The sequence below is a fragment of the Manis javanica genome, chromosome 11, assembly GCF_040802235.1.
Source record: "Manis javanica isolate MJ-LG chromosome 11, MJ_LKY, whole genome shotgun sequence".
Taxonomy (NCBI): domain Eukaryota; kingdom Metazoa; phylum Chordata; class Mammalia; order Pholidota; family Manidae; genus Manis; species Manis javanica.
Window position 1 is genome coordinate 84,568,829 of NC_133166.1, and position 17,789 is coordinate 84,586,617.

At 39.3% G+C, this 17,789-nt stretch overlaps 1 protein-coding gene across 6 annotated transcripts in view; it reads right to left on the bottom strand.

Annotated features, from left to right (window-relative positions):
- The window catches only part of COP1 (COP1 E3 ubiquitin ligase), a 218,696-nt gene that overhangs the window by 115,021 nt on the left and 85,886 nt on the right, over positions 1–17,789 (bottom strand). For all 6 annotated transcript variants that reach the window (XM_073216792.1, XM_073216794.1, XM_073216796.1 and 3 more), the window contains one exon: positions 14,892–15,027. In XM_073216792.1, coding sequence (XP_073072893.1) covers positions 14,892–15,027 — 136 coding nt within the window. The remainder of the gene's footprint in view (positions 1–14,891; positions 15,028–17,789) is intronic.

The window sequence follows — 17,789 nt, forward strand, 5'->3', positions numbered from 1 at the left end:
CTTTCCAATCCTCTTTTTCCCTACGTTATCTCCCTCTGCTTAATTTTTTTCTATAGGATTTTAAAAAGTTACATCCTGTTTCTAGTACTTATGGCCAGTTTCATTTTATTCCATTTAAATATTCATTACATTTGGAATCTATTTTAAAATATGAGAAGTGGTGTGAATTTATAATTGACCCTTGAACAATATGGGTTTGAACTGCATGGGTACTTATCCCTGGATATTTTTCAATAAATATATTGGAAATTTTTTTGGAGATGTATGATGATTTGAAAACACATTTTTTTCCTCTAGTTTATTTTAACAATACAGTATGTAATATATGTAAGATACAAAATATGTGTTAATCAGCTATTCATGTCATCATTAGAATTCCGGTAAACAGTAGGCTACTAATAATTAAGTTTTTGGAGTTAAAAGTTATACTCTGATTTTTGACTGCACAGGGATGGGTGCCTCTAAACCCTGCCATTGTTCTAGGGCCAACTGTAAATTTCTCCAGGTCATTACCTAATTGTCCCACTTATTAAATAATCTCTTTTCCCCATTTTTTAGAAATAAAATTTATATGAAGGGTCCCCACCAGTAAGATGGCAAACTTCCGGCTTCTCTTCGGGGTCCTCAGTTCCCACCGGCGCCACCTGAAGCCCAATCACCTCTCGCCCCCCTCCCAATCCCAGCACCTAGCCAACAGCCACCAGCCCCGTAGAAGTGACACCTCAATCAATTCATGCCCCTTCCTATATAACCCAGCACCTTTCCCTAATAAAGCGGAACTCTCCGGTGAACTGCTGCTATGTGTCACTCCTTTCCTTTCATTTGTGCCGAAACCCAGGAGACGGGACACCCCAACTGGGTACCGTCTTCCCCCTGACACCAGCAGCAGCTTGCCCTTGTCCTCTTTTTCCGGCACTGGCTCATCACACTCACCACTCCTCTCTGGCCTTTAGGTAAGTTTTCCCCCCGGGGTGGGCCACTCTTCTCCGAGCTATCGCAGTGCCATTGACCGTGATCGTCCGGCAAGGCCCTGACGCTCGGGGATGAGGAGGGAACGCTCCCCGCCTCAGGCCTTCACGGCTGCGGCGGACCCTCAGGCCCCTCCTCCAACAGCCATAAATCCCCGCCTCAAGCCTTCACGGCTGCGGCGGACACTCAGGCCCCTCCTCTGACAGTCATAAACGCATTCACCGTCCCTTCCATCAGTGCTGAAAGTTTTTAAGCAAAATTTCCCCGGGATGGGCCACTCTTCCCCGAGCTATCGCAGTGCCATTGACCGTGATCATCCGGCAAGGCCCTGACGCTCGGGGATGAGGAGGGAACTCTCCTCACCTCAGGCCTTCATGGCTGCGGCGGACGCTCAGGCCCCTCCTCCAACAGTCATAAATCCCCGCCTCAGGCCTTCACGGCTGCGGCCGACTCTCAGGCACCCCCCTCCAACAGCCATAAACGAGGTGACTCCTTTGTGGATGAGAACGCTCCCTTTTCCCCCCCTCCTCCTTCTGCTCCGTCCGCCGAAAACGCCTAGCGCTAGGTACCTCATGACTCCGGCACTCTGCCTTCTTAGGGAAGTCTGGGTGACGACCCACACTTCCTAAGAAATTCCGACTCGTATACGAGTTTCCGCAGACCACCAAGGATCATCGGGGACGCCCTTTGTCTCCTTGTGGTCTGCTTCCAGTCCGAGGATCTCTGTTCATCTTCCCCTGTTTGTCTCCTTCTCTGTCCTTTAGCCATGGGAGCCTCCTCATCCCTTCCTGAAGGTTCACCTCTTGAATGCCTGCTTAAGCATCTGGCTACCCTCTCCCTGACGCCTGATATAAAACCAAAACTTCTCCGTAAATATTGCTCCCAAGATTGGCTGACATAACCCCTAAACAATAACAACCAATGGCCCACAGGGGGAACTCTTGATCCTAACATCACTCACGATCTTTTTAACTAATGCCAGTGCCTGAAAAAATGGAAGGAGAGTCCCTATATCGAAGCTTTCCGCCTCCTCCTCCCCCAGCCCCCTCCCAAGTTCTCCTAGCCTGCAAGCCGCCGCCCCCGGAGAAGCCTGTTCACTCCCTTCCCCTTCTTCTACAACAGCCCTTCTCCCTTCCTCCCCCACCATCTCCTCCCCCATCTCACCTCCTCCGCCTTCATCCCCTGCAGATTAAGCCTGAGACTTTCAGCCCCCACTTTAACTAGGTCCCAAGGGTCTCCTCCGTCTTTGCCCTCATCACCTGTTTCTCCCCTGTTAGGGACCGCCTTTGTCTTCTCACATGTTTGTAGAGAGAATGGGAAAGCACCTCCCCCCATGTCTGAACGCAGCATGGGAAAGCACAAGCTAAACAAAAACCGGTGCAGTCCTTAGAAGTTATCTGTCCATAAAAACATGTGCAGTCCTTAGAAGTTACCTGTCCACAAAAACATATCTTGCCAAGACTCCTCACTCTGAAAATAGGGAGACCTTAAAGATGTGTAGAAACACCGCCCCTGCTTCTAGCTATGCCCTTCCCCCACTTGCCAATGTGGCAGGAATAGAAAACAACGCATTCCAGAAGCAATTAACTGGAGCCCTGCTGTAGCTCAATTAGTACAGTATGGGACTCTTAACCTCAGAGTCATGAGTTCAAGCCCAACTAAAGCAGCAGAGGCAAGCAGCTGGGCTGTTAGCTGGCGACATGTGGGTCCGATTCTATCTTTCTTTATTTTCTTTGCCCCCCCTTCTGCACTTCAGGACCTGCTCGACTAGGCATGGCTAGACCACGTCACTCCCCCACAGACTGAGCCAGAACCCTTCAGTCCCCCTCAGACTCGGTCCGGAGGGCCTCCCAAAATTATCGCCCCCCTCCGGGAAGTAGCAAGATCCGAAGGCATCGTGCACGTTCACATCCCTTTCTCCTTAGGAGATTTAGCCCAACTAGAGAAACGCCTAGGTTCCTTTTCCACTGATCCCACGACATACATCAGGGAGTTTCAATAGACCCTCCAGTCTTACAGCCTCACACATCATGACATTTTCATGCTCCTGGCCAATACTCTCCTCCCTGAAGAGCGTAGACGAGTTTGGGACTTCGCCCAAACGCACGCTACTGAAAACGCACAAGACTGACCCCACCTTCCCCCTGGCCCCACTGCTGTCCCTGAACAAGACCCACACTGAGATTATAACACCGCCATGAGTCTCTGCTCTCGAAATATTTTTGCCTCCTGCTTAATAGCAGGTCTGAAAAAGGCAGCTCGTAAAGTAGTCAATTTTCAAAAGCTCCAAGACATAATTCAAAAGAGAGATGAAACCCCCTCCGAGTTCTTAGACAGACTCACTCAAGCCCTATTACAGTATACCAGCCTAGACCCAGAAACACCTAAAGGAAGACATGTCCTTATGACATACTTCCTAGCTCAAAGCTACCCCGATATTAAAGCTAAACTCAAAAAGTTAGAACAGGGCCCCGCTACCCCACAGACTGAGATCCTAACAGTAGCCTTTAAAGTCTTCCATAACCGGAAGGAGGAGAAAGAACGCGGTAAACAAAAGGCTGATCAGGCCAATTTCCAGATGTTGGCCCAGCTGATAAAACCACAACCTGGGCGCCCCTCTACAGACAAGCCCCCCACCCCACCCAGGAGCTTGTTTCAAGTGCAGAAAAGAGGGACATTGGTCAAGGGCGTGCCCCTCCCCCAGATCTCCTACCACCCCATGCCCCAGATGCCACAAAAAGGGCCACTGGGGGTCTGATTGCCCAACCACCCGAAGGGGAGGCTGGACGAACAACCCCCATCCTAAGCCCGCCGTAGTGAGGCTGGCAGAAGAAGATTGACGGGGCCCGGGGGCTTCTCGCCCGACCATTTCCATCACCAAACAGAAGCCCAGGGTTACTTTAACAGTAGACGGTCGCCCCATCTCCTTCCTCCTAGATACAGGAGCCACCTTCTCAGTCTTACGAGAATACTGGGGCCCTACCACGCCAGCCATTACTCCTATAGTCGGGGTAGGAAGTAAACAGATTTTCCCATTAAAACCCCCCCTTTTATGCACAATCCTAGACAGTCCCATACCTTTCTCCCACTCCTTCCTAGTTATGCCCCAGTGTCCCATCCCTTCACTAAGACGAGACAACCTTTCCCTCCTCCACGTTTCCATAACTATATCCACTCCCACAGCTCCCAGTACTCCCTTTCTGATGGCCCTCATAGCCGACAACCCCCCTCTACCCAATGAAAGCTCCGGTTCCGCCCTCATACACCCTGTAAATCCCAAAGTTTGGGACATTACAAGCCCCTCCATGGCCCTATGTCCCCCTGCCTCTATCAAATTACGTGACCCCTCTCAGTATATCTGTCAGGCCCAATACCCCCTAACCACTTCAGCCCTCATAGGCCTCCAACCCATCATTCAAGACCTCTTAAACATAAATTACCTCAGACCCACTCACTCCCCATTTAATACCCCCATATTAGCTGTTAAAAAAAACCAATGGATCTTTCCGCCTTGTCCAAGACCTTCACCTCATCAACATGGCCGTTGTCCCTATCCATCCCTTAGTTCCAAATCCATACAGCCTTTTATCGCAGATCCCTGCCTCAGCATCCCACTTCTCAGTTCTAGATCTCAAAGACCCATTTTTCTATCCCTCTAGACCCCTGCTCCCATGATTTTTTCATCTTCACCTGGACGGACCCATACACAAGACATTCTAAACAACTCACTTGGACAGTTTTGCCACAAAGCTTCCGAGATAGTCCCCATATTTTTAGACAGGTCCTAGCTCAGGACCTCAAACAGTTTCATCATGATCACTCCAAGTCCACCTTATAATACATAGACAATCTTCTACTCTGCAGTCTCTCATGGGAACAGTCTCAACTTGACACTGCCTCCCTACTTAACCTTCTAGCTTCCAGAAGTTACCGAGTATCCCCCGTCAAAGCTCAAATCTCTTCCCCTCCTTTCACTTACCTCAGATTCCTTCTATCTCAACAAAGAAAGTCCTTTACCTTAGACAGAAAATAGCTCCTCTCTGACCTGCCCATTCCCAAAACCAAGACAGAAATCCTTTCCTTTCTAAGCCTAGCTAGATATTTTAGAGCATAGATCCCTAACTTCTCCCTGCTCCCTGTTGGCAAGACCCCTATACGACCTCAGCAAGAGCCCCCCTAAAAAACCATTATCCTCCTCACCCCGACACTCCTTCATTAAGCTCCGTCAAGCCCTTGTAGAAGCCCCAGCTCTCCATCTTCCTGATTTGTCAAAGCCCTTCTCATTATACATTCATGAGAGGTCCAGTCAAGCTCTAGGAGTCCTAGGCCAATATTATGGCCCATCCTTTGCCCCAGTAGCTTATCTCTCCAAGCAATTAGACCCCACAGTTCAGGGATGGGCCCCCTGCCTACGAGCATTAGCCACTAAACAGCTCTTGCAGAAAGAAGCTCATAAACTGACATTCAGGGCGCCCCTTACCATTCTGCCCCCACATCACCTAAAAGATCTCTTAACCTACAAAAGTTTACAGACTCTCCCTCCCTCCAGACTCCTCACCTTACTGTCCTCTTTCCTCCAAAATCCCATTCACCCCCTTTGCCATCCATACCCGAATCATGACTTTTTCCTCCTTTACTGCTCTCTCGCTTTTTTTCCTCATTCCTATTGTCTTCCCCACCACCCCAGCCTCCTTTGTATGGCGATTCAAAGTCAGACAGACTTACACACAGCATCAAACAAAAGTTACTGCCCTCATTGCCACACCAGACTGCCCTCTGAAAAGCTGCTCTGAGCCTTTACCTCCACTTTCCTCCCTCCACTGAAGTGTTCACTAGCAGCTACCCTTATTCTCCCTACCTCTGCTTCCTCTATGACCAAAAACAAGCCTACTGCAGGTGATGGCCAGACACCTACAGGAGATATCCCTACTGGTCTTGCGCCATTCACTACATGAGTAACTTGCAGTACCCACAGTATTACTCCTCCAACTGTTTCATGAAATATCCCAACGGCTCATTCTCCTAATCAATCCCAGATCCCTGGGACTCTCGATGGGCTGCCAGAGTCACAGCCTCGACCCCCCACGGTACCCTTCATATCTCTTGAAAGTATGTTCCCTCTCATTCCCAGATCTCTCAAGTTGCATCAGATAGCAGACATTCCGAAAAAGTCATTATCCAAACTCTTGACGGCTCCTCTTCATCTTCTTATCCCCGCCCCTCTTCCCATTTCTCCTACTCTTCATTACAGCTCATTCAGGACACCACCATCTTTCTCAACCACACCCTTAACACAGCCAATTGTTTCTTGTGCGCATCACTACAGCGCCCACTGCTGGCCACTGTGCCCCTTAATATTTCCAACTACTACTTCCATGCAGTAAGACAACCCCTCTGCCCCCTGGCTGACATACCCCTATGGGAACCAGAATACGCAGATAATCTCACCATCCACCACTGTGTAAGCCCAACGCCACCCCCCTCCAGCGCACTTCACTGCCTCTCTATCTACACCCCTACCTCCGGCTCTAAGACTTTTACGCAACCGGGACACTTCTTTTGGTGTAATAGCAGTCTTTTCAACTCAGTGCCTCTCAACTCTAATACACCCTGCATTCTCGTCACCCTAATCCCACAGCTTACACTTAACAGCATGGCAGAATTTCTTGACCTCCAACCTCCCTTGCCCTCGCGCACAAAAAGAGCTGCTTTCCTTCCCATCATGGTCAGTAGCTCTTTGATCACCTCAGCCACTGGGGCAGGGTTTTCGGGAGAAGCCTTGGGTCACTCTCTATGGGCAGTTAGAGATCTCGGCGCCAAACTTGACGGAGCCCTGATATCCACTGCCGATTCCCTAGCCTCTCTCCAAAGACAGGTCACTTCACTAGCTAAAGTCACCCTTCAAAACCGGCGGGCCCTAGATCTGCTTACAGCCGAGAAGGGCGGCACCTGCGTCTTCCTCTGGGAAGAGTGCTGCTATTACGTCAACGAATCCGGCATTGTAGAAACTGACATTACCAAACTCACCGACCTTGCCTCCAGTCTCCACTCTGCTTCCAATTCCAACCCATTCTCTTCAATACTAACAAACCCCCTCCTCACCTAGCTCTGGCCCATTGCAGGCCCCATAATAATCATTCTTCTTGCCTGTCTCTTCTTACCCTGTATAATAAAGTTCATCAAAACCCCCGTTGTCGGAAATATCTCTAATCAAGCTTTCAACCAGCTTTTACTCAGGAACTACCAGCTTCTGGCCACAGAAGATCCCTCACCCTCACGTGACCTCCTCACCACAAGCTGAGACGGACCCCTCTCTCCACTGGAAACTGTTCCTGGAAACAATGGCCGCAGACGCCTGGCTCCTGACACCCATATCCTCTTGGCACCACTGGAATCAACAGGTCCTCAACCTATAGTTACAGGGAACCTTCATTGATTTCCAAACCTGAAGAAGTCCACATCTACTCGTCCTTACTGCGGGGAGTCCTATCAACCCTTTCCTCCCAATCCTCAAGCCCTCACTCCCTTCTCCGCCCCTGTTCAGCAGGAAGCAGCCAGAGAGAAAGCAACGTCCACAAACCCATAGAGGAGAAAGGGGGGAATGAAGGGTCCCCACCAGTAAGATGGCAAACTTCCGGCTTCTCTTCGGGGTCCTCAGTTCCCGCCGGCGTCACCTGAAGCCCAATCACCTCTCGCCCCCCTCCCAATCCCAGCACCTAGCCAACAGCCACCAGCCCCGTAGAAGTGACACCTCAATCAATTCATGCCCCTTCCTATATAACCCAGCACCTTTCCCTAATAAAGCGGAACTCTCCGGTGAATTGCTGCTATGTGTCGCTCCTTTCCTTTCATTATATGAAATATACTAAATTCTTCCAAGAATCTGGACTATCAACACTGTTTGCATACTTGTACCATAATTTTAATTACTGATTCATCATAATATGTTGTGTATCTTGTAGAAACTTGTACTCTTCCATTAATCGTTTTCTTCAGAATTTTTCTAGGTATTTTGCAACTATATTTTAAGTTTAGCACCAGCTTATTTCCAAAAGCAAGAAAAACATATTCATTTTGGTATCTTCATTGCAATCATGTTAAATTTACATATTAACTAAGGGAAAATTTTTATTTTCATGATGCATGTCTTTCCATCTAGGCATATGTTGTGTCTTTAATTAGTTCAAATTTTCTGTTTCCTCAGCAGTATTTTAAGATTTTCTTCTTTAAGATCACCCACATTTCCAGTTAGGTTTATTATTTCTCATTTAAAAAATTTCTTCTTTCTCCCATTGTAATTAACCTGTCTGGATTTTTTTGTTCTTCTAGGATCAGCTCATATTATTTACATTTTCTAAAAAAATAATCTCCATCTAAAATCCCAAGTATACTTACAATCTGAGCATAGTTTATTTTTTTCTTCCAATGTACCTGTAGTTATTTCCCAGTTTCACTTCCTATTTTATGTACTCAGCATTTAGCCTAGCTATACCTATTTAGGTTGCCTTAACAATTTGCATCTTCTGTTTGTTAAGAAGCTCACTGAACCATTGTTCTTTATTTTCTTCTACATGTTGGCTAATCTGCACATCACTCTTATTTATAAGAACTTACAGTATGTGGTATAAATAGGTACAATTAAAAAAATTAAAACAAATATTCTAGACAAATACAGGTGAACATATAACTGATCTCAAGATTGCAGAAAGATTTTCTAGGTAAAAAAATGAGTTTAGTTTTAAAAAGTCGTAAGAGCATATAGCAACTGCCTCCTGATGAAGCCTATTTCACTTCTGCACATTTGCTTACTATGCAGACCTTCCTTATGTTAACCTTAAAACATGGCTTGCAGCCATTAGGATCTTACTTTTATCACTTGGATACTGAACAGAACCATTCTAATTCCTCATCTACTCTAATTATTAGAAGAGAGTCATTAGGTAAACAAACTACTCTTTGCCAGGTAAATAATTTTGTCACGAATAAAAGACAACATCCTAATTCTAAACCTTTGTTGCAGACTATTTTATGTTCTGATTAGTGACAAACTTTTTATTAGTCTACTAAAATCTCAGTGCCACCAAAATTAACAATTTCTTGTGGCAGTAAGTGTAAAATGATTTGAGTTTATAGTTTCACTCTGTCCTACTGACAAGCCTCAGCCTAAGCAAGGGCAAAGGAAAATAAACCAGAAAAAACATGAGGAATTACGATGCGAACAGGAAAATTTTAGGGTAGAGGCTATGAGGGACAGAAAGGATGTAGCAACTTCTAAAGCTTAAGCTTCAACTGTTTGTTTTTCAGTTTTAATTCGTATCTTAAACTGTCATAGAAACAGGAAACTCATCAACACTTGCTGACTATCTTGGACTTCTTCAAGTTGTTAACATTAATTTATTTTTCTATCATGCGTCATTGTGATTTACAAAGTTCTTTTTAGCCTAGGGATACTTTCCTCAAAGGAATACTTATCAGCTCGCATATACATAAAATCAGGTTAAGGTGGACAACAGATAGAGAGCCCTACTTACTTAACACCTTCCCAGAGCAGGCAAAATAGTTTCTTTCCCACTCACTCAATAAACATTTATTACCAAGCACTTAGCACATGCCAGACATGGGGATGCAGCAGGAAAGGACTTATTTTGTCATGTAAAATAGTTACAATGGCGTCTAAAAAAAGTACTCAAACAAAACCAGTGTGGCGATCCAACAGCAATGAATGCCACAATATACTGCCATTTTCTTTACATGAATTTATTAATGCCTGATGTAATTCTATTACAAAATTTGAGAGAACATGAGCAAAAATGTTAATCTCAAACTACAGATGGAGTGTGTAACAATTTTAACCACAACATCTAGGTATGTATCAACCAAGAACTCAAAAACAGCTATTGTTACTAAATATCAATAAGTTTAAACAATACAGTTTCAAACCATTCCTCTCTGGTGGCCACTGAATACCTAATTTTAGAAAAATGAAAAATGTGACAGTATTACTATGTGTAAGAGAATTCTCTATCCTTTACAGTACTTGCCATTGTTCACCGAGGCCTATCTGGTATTCATAAGGGCGAACTTCACTGTAAGTCATTAATTTCCATAAGCCCTCATTTCTATACCTTGTCTAATAGTTGAGATGATACCAAAGTAAATAAATGCTGCCACCTTGTGGACTTTAGAGTATGTTATTCAATAACCCAAAATGATCCATAAGCAAAGAAAAAAATTTTTTAAAGCAAGTCTCTGGTTCAACATTATCTCTAAGATTTTCACTGCAACAGTGCAATTTTACAGTAAGGATAATTTCTTCTACAAGGTAATAAAATAATGCACCAAATTCAACATTTGTCATCTCTAACATGTTTTTATCCCCCAAAAATTTACTATTTTGAGAGGAATTAAGACTTTAAAATGAATTCATTATCAATGATATGTATGAATGTGAGAAACTAGAAAAAGCAAAAAATTACCAAGGCTGTGAAAGCTCAAAGTCCTTTGGATTCTCTGGACACTATTTTCCTACTGGTCTTCATTCATCCTGCCTAATCAACTTTGAAAATTGGAAAGTTTTCTTTCAGAAATGTTAATTTAATGTAAACAAGAGAAAGGAATGGATATAAGATACCAATTTTTAATTTAATTGAAATACTTTAATATAACTAACCTCACTTGCAGTAAGTAGTATTCCCAAACTTCAATCTTGTTTAAGTCTTTCTAAGACAGTAAATTGCTGCTTTAGAATGCACCAGGCTCTGACATAATGTCTTTGTATGATCAAAGTTTATTAGCATTAAAAAAAAAACAGAATTACAGTGAATCAAGATTAAATGGACTTCAGGAATGATGAAAAAAGAATGGTTCTTACTCTTTTGTGAATACCTACAGAGTATAACCAATCCTACATTTTCTAACTAGAAATGCTGCTTCTGTAATATGAAGGAAATTTTTCTTTTGCTCTTAAGCTTTTTGCTCCATTTTTAATCGAGAAAAAAATACAATACAGGGTGAGTCCACAATGCACAGGGACAGTAACTGATATAACAAGGGTTCAGATTTGCATTACATTTTAGTTAAGTAGAGCCATATAATTATAGGCAAATATATGCATATTAGGTCAATATTATAAATAAACTCCCAGTTATTTTTGCTATTTCACATTCAAGCTATGTTTCTGAAGGCTTTACAAAAACATGTATTATACATTCTTACATTAGGTAAGAATTTAATGGTGTTATAGGGACCCTAAGCTAAATTATTTCAAAAACTTTTCTTATATTTCTTGTATAAATGCACTAAAATAAGACAAAGAGGTCTCCTGAATCTAAGCATCATCTCTGGTGTATTTATGGTTGTAACTCTTAGCTTAGCCCACACTAGTTGGTAAACTAATTGTTAAATAAATTAACTACCCACTTAATTAGTTAAATGAGCCCACAATCTACTATTCTTAAATTTTTAACCACTCCAGTGTGTGATAAGGAAAACTCACATTGCCAACATATAGATAAATAAATGTATCATTTTTGTCTTACTCATTACTGAGTTATACATCCAGCTAGAACATAATAAGGTTTCCTGAAATGGTCTCTTTAGGCAGTGACTTAAATGTCAAGATCAATATTCATATACATTAATAAAAATCTTAGTCATACAGAAAAGCATACATAATTTTAGCAATATCTGACAAGTTTAAACTTAACAAATTCCTGATCTTCATGAAAAAAATCTCTTTAAAGTTTCTTCATTCTATCTAGGAAATGTTAAATAGACTAGCAATTTGTTGATAACTACCAATTATTGCTAATTGCGTTGGATATGACACAGTGCTATGGTTTTATAATGTCCACATTTTAAGACACAGAGATCCTTAAGAATGTAGGGGTGAAATGAGATAGTACCTTGGATTTGCTTCAAATTACTTAAGCAAAGAAAAGTAAGCATACAAAGTTTAAATGAAGCAAGTATAGCAAAATCTGGATCACTGCTGGATCTGGGAGATGGCTGTATGAGGGATTACTCTTTCATTCTCTGTATTTTTATGTATATTAAATATTTTTATTAAAAATCTTTAAAAAATGGTCAAGATGATGAAGATAAAAATAATATAAATTAATAACAGAAAGCTAACTAGAAAACCCTAATACTTGAAAACTAGTAAGATGTCTTAATAACCCATCAATAAAAAACAGAAAAATTGAAAGTAAAAAGTTTTTGAATGAAGATGAAAAAATATCTTTTACACAAAAACAGTCAACAATCTAAAAAGAAAATTATGAAAACAATTCCATTTATAGTAGCATCAAATATTTAGAATTAATTAAGGAAGTTAAAGACTTATACAATAAAAACTACAAAACATTGCTGAAAGAAATTTAAGAAGATATAAATAAATGGAAACACAACTCATGTTGATAGACTATAAGACTGAATATTTTTATAATGTCAATACTACCCAAAGCATTCTACAGATTCAATTCAATTCCTATCTAAATCCCAGTGACCTTTTTTTTGCAGAAATAGAAAAACCCATCTAAAATTCACATGGGATGTCAAGGGACCCAAAAAAGCCAAACAATCTTAAAAGGAGAATAGAACTAGAGGACTCAGACTTCCTGACTTCAAAACTTAACTACAAAGCTACAGTAATCAAAATAGTGTGATAGTGACATAAAAACAGACATACAGACCAAAAGAACAAAGAGAAAACCCTGAAATAAACCCTTGCGTATATGGTCAAATGATTTCTGAAAGGAGTGTCAAGAGCATTCAAAGGGAAAAGTACGATTTTTTCAGAATGGTGCTGGGAAAACTGGATACAAAAGGATAAAGTTAAACTCTTCCATAAAATCACACACAAAGTTAATTCAAAATGGATCTAAAGCCTAAAACAATAACTCTTTTTCATAACTTCAGAATTGGCAATGATTTCTTGGATATGACACCCAAAGCACAAGCAACAAAAGAGAAGGAGAAATTAATTTCACCAAAATTTAAAAATTGTGTGAATCAACAGACAATACCAACAAAGTACAAAGACAACCCAGAGAAAATATTTACAAATCTGGTAAGGGATTAATATCCAGAATATTTTGAGAACTCCTGAAATGCAACAACAAAAACAACAGAAAATTCAAAACTGGGCAAAGGATTTTTATATATTCTCCAAAAAGGATACACAAATGACCAATAAGCACATGAGAAGATGCTTAAGATCACTAATCATTAAGGAAATGCAAAACAAATCTAAGAGATATATATGCCACCTCATATTCATTAAGATGGCTATTATCAAGAAAACAGAAAATAGTAAGTGCTAGCAAGGATGTGGTGAACCCTTGTGCACTGCCAGTAGAAATGTAAAATGGTATAGCTACTATGGAAAATAGTACCTTAGTCCCACAAAATATTAAAAATAGAATTACCATATGATCCATCAATTCTGTTTCTGGGTACATACCCAAAATAATTGAAAGCAAGGTCTCAAAAAAATATTTTTAAACCCACATTCATAGCAGCACTATTCACAATAGCTAACATGCAGAAGTAACCTAAATGTCCATCAATGTACAAATAGATTAAGCAAAATGTGGTATATCCATACAATGGAATGTTATTCAGCCTTAAAAAGGAAGAATTTTGACATACACTACAACATGCATGAACACTGACAATATTATGCTAAGTGAAATAAGTCAGTCACAGAAAGATAAATATGGTATGATTCCATTTATAGGAGATCCTTACAGTCAAACTTACAGAGAAAGAAAAGAGAATAGTGGTTACCAGAAATGGTGGGGAGAGAAGAATGAGGAGTTATTGTTAACGGGTACTGAATTTCGGTTTTATGACATATCAAGTATTAAGATGGATGGTGATGACAGCTGCACAATATTATGAATGTATTTAATATCACTGAACAATGCACTTAACGTGTTAATTTTTATGTCAGGCGTATTTTGCCACAATAAAAATATAATTTGGGAAAAGATACCACAACAAAATCTGTCATATGCAGTTATTGCAGTGCTTGAAGAGCAATTTATAATACAAATTATCTATAATGAAAAAGAAGAAAGCTTTCTACTTAATCACTTTAGTTTCTACCTTATGAAACAAAAAAAGATAAAAGCAAATTAAACCTAAGGGAAGCAGAAGAAACAAATAATAAAGAGCAGAAAACAATGAAACAGAGAACAGACAAATATACAATATTGATAAATTAAGAGCTGACTCCTTGGGAAAATAAAATTGATGAACTGGTAAGACAGACTATTAAGAAACAAAATAAAGGGAAACAAATTTCTAGTATCAGGGATGAGAAAGGGAACATCATCACAAAATCAAGATATTAAAAAAGGATAGTAAAGGAATATTATGAACACTCATATACCAATAAATTTAACAAGCCTGATGAAATGAACAAATTCCTTGAGGACACAAACTAAAAATAATACTCAACCAAAAAGAAATGGATGACCTGATTAGCCCTATATCTCTTAAAATTTAATGTGTTTAAAAATCTTCCCTCAAAGAAAACTCAAGGCAAAGGTGGCTTCACGGGAGAATTCCAAAGCATGTAAGGAAGAAATAACACCCATTCTTTAAAAACTCTTCTAGAAAACTGAAGAGGAAAAAGCACTTATAATGACAGCATACCCTGTCACCAAAACCAGACAAAGACATTACAAGATAACAAACTGGAACCCTATGAGGTGGATGCTATTAATTATTCCATTTTAGAGATGAAGAAATTGAGAACTAAGGAGATTCAGAAACTCGCCTGAGATGACAGAACTAAACATAGGCAGGCATCCTGACTTCAGAATACAGGCTCCTAACGGTAACAAATTCCTCTTCTAAAATTCAATTCTAGATACCTTGCAAAAGAAAACAGTAGAATAATTCCCAATACTTACCTAGAGACTATGCTGGAACCATTATAGAGATCGCTAGCATATGACAATGTAGCCAAAGGTCGTACTGAATTATACCGAGTAAACTTGGACAAGCATTCCTGAAATTCATCCAACTGACTTGCAGTTCGACTGTCATCTACATGAAGAAAACAAACAAATGAATAAAATTGTAAATCAGAGAGCAACATCCACCGATTAAAAATTTTATTCTAAGTACAAATCAAAATTCTTAGAAAGTATTTAGAGACTAGTATGCACAAGATAATTAACTGATCTTAAGCTTTAATAAAATTTTCTTACTGATTCTTTGAAAGATACCGCCTCTTTCAACACCAATAAGAAAATACTATTCATTCTTTTTTTGAGCAATAGTTTCTTATAAAAACAAAAAAAGTATGTCTCATCAAAAGAAGTAAAATCATTCACTAAAATAAAAATCCTTTATCAATGGAGAAAGTGAAGGTGGAGAGAGGAGAATATAAACTGGACAGCATATTTGTTAGTTTGAAGGAGTATGTTCGCAGGCATATGTCTTCATGTCTTTTTTTATGTACTGTCAAAATACAATGTATAAGAACATAATTTATAGAAAAACTAACTGGTTTTTAAGTAAAAAGTGAAATATTTGTTCACATAATACTTTGAAGTGCTTCAAATCCAATTATGGGAAGAAATATAAAAAACTGCAATGTTTAAATTATTCTCAGAAACAATTTAAAGTAGTTGCATTCAAACGTCTTGGTGGAATATATAAAACAACAATTCCATCCACTAGGACACTATACAAATACTCAGAGTTAAGTACAGTTCAGTAAACTATTAATAACTAAATAATGTGTCACTTAAATCACAAAACCAGCTTATGAAAGACCTAAGAATACAATTACAAGAATATAAGTAATCTATTTTCCAATCTAGAAATAGGCCTACAGTGGCATGTATAATGTGTGGGGGTAGTGAGGGATGTGCAACACAGAGAAGACAAGTAGTGATTCTACAGCATCTTACTATGCTGATGGACAGTGCCTGTAATGGGGTTTGTGGGGGGGACTTGGTGAAGGGGGAAGTCTAGTAAACATAATATTCTTCATGTAATTGTAGATTAACGATAACAAAATGAATAAATGAATAAATGAATAAATGAATGAATAAATAAATAAAAGAAATAGGCCTACAGTGAAAGTATCAATAAAAAAACATTGTTTTTCAAAACTGCTTAAATTTTGGACTTGTATTTTCCTTCACAAAGAAAGAAATAAAACACACAATTACTTTGGGCAAATTCCTAAGATTTGAAATAAGCCTATTACAGTACTGTGTTTTCATACCTTCTTTCTTATTCTTAGTTAATACACATACATGCTCATAACTTGAACTTTAATGTAAACGTTCATAATTTCCCTTCTTAAATATCCTCTGAGATTAATAGTTGGCATAATGAAATTAAAATGTAAGAATCATTAAGTCAAAAAGAGTTACTACACTATTAATACCAACTCATTAACATGTACTTTCAACAAAAGTTATACATAGAAAACATAAAATTGTTATTTCCTTATCTCAAAGTACAGGAATTAGATTTCACTGAACTGGTTAAAAAAAGGTAGGATTTTGTTTGCTTGGTTGTTTCAAGATCAATATCTATACATATCTGCCAAATATACCACCTTTCCTAATTACAGATTTGTTTGTAAAAGTATGTATAATGCTGCATAATTTACCTTCTCTTTCAGTTACAATTAAGAGTACAAGACATTACTTTTCATCTCTCATCTTCATAGTTGAAAATATATGTTAGGGATGGAGGGAGTAGACTCTCATTTGAAAATATTCAAAAGGACAATCAAACTCTTAGGTACTTCATTACACGTAAGTTAAAATTTCCTAGTCACAGTCAAGGACACTAGGAGAAACTTTATATTTAGCATTACTGATAGTGGAGTCAATGTACAAATTGGTAAGATGACTTATCAAATACAAGTTAATATAAGTTAGTGTTTAAATCTTTAAAATGTAAAATATGAGGGAGAGAAGCCTAGTTTCTTTAAGTAGTTGTTTTTCTTTTTAATAACTATTAGATAAACTTCATGTGAACAATTATCTTCAAGATAACCTAGTATCTCCAGATAAATAAATCCTTAGTATACCATGTAGCATATAGTGTAGTAATTCTTTTGACTTAATGATTCTTATATTTTAATTGATAACTTGAAATTCCTAAAAACTGAGGACATGTTTTAAGTACAACACAGCCATGCCCACAAAAATAAAAATTTAACCTTTCTCCTGGCTTTAATGTATTATTTTACCTTCTTGTAAAGCTACATCCCCAAAATAAATTAGTTTGTGACTACTTTTACTATCTCTCAGTATGCCTATGCTGCTAGCTTCTTAAAAATTATCAATAACAATAGTCTATCCCAATCCCCCATTTTTATTATCTGCCTGTGATTTTATTTCAACATTATACTGACAATAACATATGAAAGCGCTAACATGAACTTTCTGCTAGTCAGAATGTAGGCCTCCAACCACTTTTAATTTACCAGCTTCCTACTGTAGTTTACAGACTATTACTGAGGCTCAATTACCAGGCAATAAAAAGAAAGCTTTCCATCTATAAAAAAACTGTTAATTGTTAATTTCAAACACACTTATGAGCAAAGCCTGGATGCTTACCAGTCCTCATAGGAAAAATACTATGTAAATTTTACATATTATATTTTCATCCATCACCAATTTCTAGATCAATCTGTCCAAAGGTTCTGATTATAATACAAATATACCTATTCAAGAGAAAACCAAGACCAAATTTTTAACAACTAATAAAGTATCACACATTTTTCTTGGTGATCATTTTGAGCAGGTATACTACTAATGATATCAAATTAACTGAGC